We start from the raw sequence: 6,834 nt of genomic DNA on the forward strand, positions 1-6,834 counted from the left end.
CCAAAATTATTTCAACGGAAGGTTTCCAGATGGATATGCGGAACAAATCCATCTGGCGCAGTCAGTTTAGCAGCTGGCTTATTTGAGGGAGAATTTCATGTAAAGTTTAAAAACCTGCATTCCTGTCTTGCATTTTGACACTGTGACCCACCACTACTGAGCACACAGCAAAGAAACTCTAGATGGCTTCATCAAATCCTAAATTCTTCTTCGCCTGACAAGGAAATGTTTGCTTGTCATCTCTAACATATAAAACCCAAACTATGTCAAGTGACTGCAGACTGGTACAGGTGTGGTTGATCGCCCGGAGGCAGAGGACTGAGGATCAAAACACTTCCTGCGTGACTCACTTCTCATTGTCGTAGTACAGTTTCCCAAAAGCCCATGCCACGATGATGGGAAACGGAATACCTGGAAGCAGAGAGATGGGTGGACAGGTGAGCCATGGACGCACACAGGTGGACAGACAAATAAATGGTCAGACAGATGGACAAATAGCTTTATAATCTAACAGGTGAAGACATGGACAGTCAGAGTGAAGAGTAGACAGTCTGGTGGAAAGGGAAGTGAGACAGGCAAGGGGAGACAGACAGACGGATAGACAGACCAACCGATAACCGACCCCAGCCAATGCAGATGAACATCCACTTCCTGAGTTTATCGGTGGAGTAGGTAAGGACCACGGCGGTGTGCAGGTAGCATCCTTCACCAAACATCCAGAAGAAGTTTGTCACATGAAAGTAGTTATAGGCTGCAGTCACCAACCTGCACCACACCTGAGGAGGAGGAGGATGAAGAGATGTCAGCTTATTGGGATTATTTTAAATTCTCTTTTAGTCTAATTCAACATGATGTTCTACATAAATGGACATTTTGCTCCATTTGAAGCCGAGACATGTGAACCACACAATGAGCATGCTCCTGGGATGCCTAAGAAACCCCACACAGACTCTACCCTTCAATTTACGAGCCTTTTTTCTGCCTAATTGACTCTTGGGAAAGACTTTATAATATGTTTCCCGGACTATAAGCTCAATTTAGTAGATATCAGTGGCTTATAGCCCAATGCGCTTTTCACAAAAAATTTAATGGCCGCGGCTTATAGTGAGGTGCGCTCTATAGTCCGAAAATTGTCCAAAAAGAACCAGATCAGGGTTTCTAAACGTTGCTGGAGGTAAATTACCATTGACCTGGACTACTTTAAGGTACATGCTGGTGAGAAACAAAAAAAAGAAACGGAACCAATGAATCACTTATGCTACATTTAGACCACACGCGATAGAGACCGCACAAGCAGCTGGTTTACATGCAAGTCTTTGGTTGACGCACATCAAAAGATCCTGCAGTGCATTTTGAGCAGCCGGAACTGTGCATTTTGACGCTTTAAAGCAACGCCTATAAGCTTCTGACCATTTAAGGCATGGGATGCGCTCCTCAAGCAGTAGCTGCTGGAGTTAGAAAAATTTAACGATGCACGAGAGCAACCAATCAAAGAAGCTGATCTGAGGCTGACAGGGTGAAAGACACAGCTCTGCTGATGCGCAGCGATATGATCACTCCAATAAAACAGTGTATTAACGCCTAAATCAACTTAAAATGTCGAAACCTAAAAAAAAAAAATGTTTGATTTTATTATTCTGGTGCCTCAGTTTGGATTACATACATGAAAAACGCCTTCCAGCCACCACGAACATTAACAGAAAACCCAGAAGAGGCGACCAGGCCAGAGGCTGCCATCGGTTGGAGGCTGCCAAACATATTAAAACTATTTTTTACACACTTATAACAGTAAATATAGCAAAGCCGCTCTCTTCACCATTGAACACAAGCGCAGCAGGAGTATAGGATACATCTGAACACACTTTACTGGACGCGGTTCAGGAGTGTCAAAGATGCTCTTGAGGCGCGTCGGACCTTAATGTGGACAGGCATCAAAAATGAAACAGCAGAAGCTTTTTTGCTGCTTCCAGCGCTTACGTTCTGAACATAGCATTAGGCAGACAATAATTGCAAAAGGAACATGTTGCAAAGGGGCTCAGATTGCAGGGTTATGCTGTGTGGGGAGGAGGATCAGATCACCTTGTTGCTCTCTGTAACCGAGGGATTCATAGTTAGCTGTACGATAAACCAGGTGGCGTTCCTCAGGATGAAGGCTGAGATCAGATTCCAGTGGATGATGTTCCTCAGACAGCGGATGCTCCTGGAACAAACGCATACATTCATTCATTAAGGTTTCTGGACAGTTCTCTGAAGGATCACCGCGGATTTAAAGCTTGAGGTTTGGATTGGGCTGCTCTAACACTTTATTAATTAATTAATTTGTCTCCAAGCTGTTTTGTTGTTTATTTTTTGGGGATCATTGTTCTGTTGACCCAGTTTTTTGATGGAGAGAAAACAGATTCAATATATTTTTGTGTATTTGTAAGCTGTGTAAACATGTTGAAGTTCTGGATGATTTGTATGTTTAAAATGATGACTGTTAAATAACTTTCTGTGAGAACATTTAGGTATTTTTCAAATGTGTGATCTAATGCACACCATGATATATTAGATTATGAGATTTCAGTTAAAAATGAAATTGAAACCAAATCAAATTTACTCCAACTTCCACAAATAATTCAATATGCAGGACTTCACTGATACACAAGGACAAAACTGCAGTTACAAACAGATAATTTTGTAAGTGAAAACTATTTTGTAGGCTAATTTCATGCTTCCAGGAGCCTCATAGATGTGTGCGCACATGGGGGGTTAAATCGCTGTGGAAAGCTGTCATTTGAATTTTCTTCAGAGTTTAGTGTTAATTGCCCTCCAATTAACACTAAACTCAGAAACTTGTGCCATCAGAAAATTAATTTGAAATGCCAAGAGTGAACCTGTATTTGAGAACATTTTGAATTGTTTTGAAAGAGTTTTACTCAAAATAAAAATCACAGAATTTGAAGCCCAACCACTCATACTCATTGTTTCTTGCTTCATCCTGGACCAGAGGAAGCAGTCTCAGTAGAGACTCCCAGGATTCCCTCTCCACAGCCACCTTCTCCAGCTCTGCAAGGGGAAGCCCGAGGCTCTTTTAGGAAAGCCGAGAGACATAGTCCTTCCAGTTTGTCCTGGGTTGTCCCCCAGTGGGATATGCCTGGAACACCACCAGAGGGAGGCACAAGGGGGCATCCGAAAATGTGGAGGAGAACGTGCTCTACTTCGACCCCCTCCCAAGTGACTGAGCTCCTCACTTCCAAGGGAAAGCCACTTGTATACAGGATCTCATTCTTTTGGTCATGATCCAGATTCCATGATCACAGGTGAGGGTTGGAATCTAGACTGATCGATAAATTGAGAGCTTTGCCTTTTTTGCTCAGCCCTCTCTTCACCACTACAGACCGGTGCAGCTTCTGCATTATAGCAGGCACCGCACCGTTCTTTATATAGATCTCACACTCCATTCTCCCCTTACTCTTGAACTGGACCCCAAGATACTTCAACTCCTCCACTCGAAGCAGAGACTCTCCTCTAGGGTGTTGGACTTGGAAGACACAAATCTGAATCCCGCACTTTCACACTTGGCTGAGAACCGTCCCAGTGCATGCTGTAAGTCTTGGTAGGAGGGAGCCAGCAGAACTATGTCATCTGCAAAAAGAAGGGACAAGATCTATCTGTCCCCAAAGCTAGAGCCCTCTGGTTCTTGGCTACACATAAAAATCCTGTCCATGAAGGTTTTGAACAGGACAGGTGACATAGAGCTGCCTTAGTGAGTCCAACATTCATTAGGAACAGCTCCGACAATGCCGGCAATAAAGACCAGGCTCCTGCTCCGCTTGTACTGAGACCAGATGGCCCCTAGTAAAGGGCACCCAACCCAGTCCTGCTGAAACGTCCTCCACAAGGCACCATGAGGGAGCCAGTTGAATGCCTCCTTCAGTCCACATAGCACATGTTGACTGATTGGTCAAACTCCGATGAACCCTCGAGCAACGTGCAGAGGGTGTAGAGCTGATCCACTGTTCCACAGCCAGGATGATAACCACAATGCTTCTCCTGAAGCCGAGGTTCAACCATTGCTGGACTCTCCCCTCCAACACCCTGGCATAGACCTTACTGGAGAAGCTGATGCGTGTGGTTCCCTTGTAGTTAGAAAAAAACACCCTCCAGTTTCCTTTGTTATGTAGGAGAACCACCACTGCAGTCTGCCAATCCAGGGGCACTGTCCTGGACCTCCATGCAATGTCGAAGAGGTATTTCACCCAAGACAGCCTGACAACATCCAGAGCTCTAAGGTACTTGGGGTGGATCACCTCCACCCACAAAGCCTTGCCACTGTGGAGTTTTTTGACCACCTCAGTGACTTCAGCCTGAGTGATAAATGAAGTCAGCCCAGAGCACCCCATCTCTTCTTCACCAAAGAAGGCGTGTCAGCCGGATTGAGGAGATACTCAAAGTATTCCTTCCACCGTCCAACAATGTCAGGCTCAACAGCTCCTCAGTCCAACTGAAAAGAGTGTTAGTAAAGCACTGCTTACCCCTCCAGAGGCACAGGACCATTTGTCAGAACCGCTGTCTCCATGGCCTCTCCAAACTCCTCCCAGATTGGGCAGCAGTCAGAGGGCGTTTAGATTCCCTTTGCTGAGGTGAATCTAAACATGGATTTAACATAATGACACCATGTGCAAGCAAGAGGATATCCATCGGTGCACCTGGCACCAGGACACTCTAGGGCTGAGGTCAATGATCGACTTTGTAGTCATATCTTCTGACTTTGGGCCACATATCTTGGACACTCAGGTGAAGAGAGGGTTGGCACTGTCCACTGACCACCACCTGCTGGTGAGTTGGATGCACTGGAAAACGAGGAGACCAGACAGACTCGGGAGACCCAAGAGAATGGTGAGTGTCTGCTGGGAACATCTGGTTGCTCCCTTTGTAAGGGATAGTTCAACTCCCACCTCCTCTAGGAGAGCTTCTAGCAGATTCCAGGCAAGGCAGGATACTTAGTTTCTGAGTGGGCCATGTTCTCTGCCTCTAATGTCACCATCCCTAGCTGTTGCCATAAGGTCTATTATGCCTGTTGTGGTGGAAATCCCCAAAATTCGGTGGTGGACAACGACAGTAGGGAATGCTGGTCAACCTAAAGAAGTCCTATCAAGCCCGGTTGGCTTCCAATTCAACAAGCCAGTATCTTGAGGCAAAGCTTGCTTCATGACATCAAGCATGCTGCTGCCAAGGTGTCTGGAGAGGAAAAAACTGGAAATCCAACTAATTTCTTTCGGAACTGTATTTTATTGCATTGAAAATTCGATTGACGAATGTCCCGTTCATTTTTCATTGTTTATGTGGCTCACATCCGGGTCCTTGAGAAAGACTAGACTCATCAACAGATTTTTATCATGCCAAAAAAATCTTACGTTTAGAACTGAAATGGAATCCTACAACTGAAAGTGACATAAGTCAAACTGAATTTTCAATGCAACAAAATAGTTTCGATGTATATCAATTAGGTTTCATCCTCCACTACCAGGAGGTAAATATTCAGTTTACTCCATAACTGTTCTAATGTTTAACATTGCACGGGGTGTGTTTGTGTCTGCGGGGATCTGCTTATAATTTTTTTTTTCAATTTCTTTGAGCAGCAATACAAGCAAGATTTACATTGAGATTAAAATGATTGTAATCAATCCAGATGGGAGATCCTCGTTATATCACACAGGAGGTAAAAGCTAAAGATAATGGGAGATAAAAGAAGGAAAAGAGATGAGGCAGTGTAACAGCAGTTAGCAGGACACCTGAACCTCGCACATCCGCAGCTACTTACTGGGTCAGAGTAACATGAATCATCCTTTTTATCTGAATTGTGTTTAATCAACTTCCTGTGGGGTTATTTTTCCTAAAAATTAAATCTATGGCTTTTAATCTTCTTATGTTTTGACATTTGATGAATAGGAACAGAAAAATGTATCTTACGGCACCAAACAACCTTAACCATACTATGAGTGATACATTAATTAGACGATGTCTGTTTGTGATAATGAGCATTTTATTTCTGGAGGTATAATATATATATGAAACAATATCCTAACGACTTTAATTAGCACACATCTTTTTCTTGTGCACTTATTGTTTGAAAGCATCCATTAAGGCAAGTCTATTTATAGAGCACATTTCCGTGGCAAGGCACTTCTAAGTGCTGTACATAAAAAAGAAAAGGACATTGGAATGGCATAAAGCTAATTACAATTGGCATTTTTGTGCAGAGAAAAGACACATTCATCATGATAATCAGGTGCAAAAAAACAAAAGACTGAAGGCAGATGTGTTATCAGAAGGGAATACTGAAAACAAAGCTAGAGGAAAAACAATATGTGAAATCCCCAATAGGTATTTTTGTTAATGGGGGTAATAAAATCATAATCATAATATGTGCGAACCCAAATAAATGTACAGAAGAAACATTTTACACCCAGGAAGATTATTCCAACTTGAACAGGGATGCGGTGATCCATTTCTACTGCTGCTTTTATGCTGTTTATATGTATGAACAACACATTTCTATTCCAAAAAGCAGCTTGAGATTTCTATAAGGTCAGAGAAGGAAGTCATAAAAACAGTTAATCATGTTAACGCGATAAATTATGTCCTGAAAAGAAAATGCAAATGCGACGATTCAAATAGACTGGATTTATTTAATCAAAGACAGATGAAGGGGGAAACGTTTCTGCTGTTTAAAGGAAAAGTCCGGTCATATTCAGAATACAAACTTCTGAAAATACTTTAAATATAAAATGTGTTTTAATTAAGAGTAATTCTCATTTGAATGTGCTTTAGTGGAGGCATCCATGTTTG

At 42.8% G+C, this 6,834-nt stretch overlaps 1 protein-coding gene across 1 annotated transcript in view; it reads right to left on the reverse strand.

Moving 5' to 3' along the window:
• Nucleotides 1–6,834, reverse strand: part of LOC107089307 (corticotropin-releasing factor receptor 1-like) — a gene marked incomplete at its 5' end in the record, with an annotated part of 25,698 nt that overhangs the window by 10,296 nt on the left and 8,568 nt on the right. The window contains 3 exons of the mRNA XM_015382032.1: nt 351–411; nt 623–776; nt 2,080–2,200. Of these exons, the coding sequence (XP_015237518.1) occupies nt 351–411; nt 623–776; nt 2,080–2,200 (336 nt within the window). The remainder of the gene's footprint in view (nt 1–350; nt 412–622; nt 777–2,079; nt 2,201–6,834) is intronic.

Source organism: Cyprinodon variegatus, unplaced genomic scaffold (assembly GCF_000732505.1).
Source record: "Cyprinodon variegatus isolate N-32 unplaced genomic scaffold, C_variegatus-1.0 Scaffold247, whole genome shotgun sequence".
NCBI classification, from domain to species: Eukaryota; Metazoa; Chordata; class Actinopteri; order Cyprinodontiformes; family Cyprinodontidae; genus Cyprinodon; species Cyprinodon variegatus.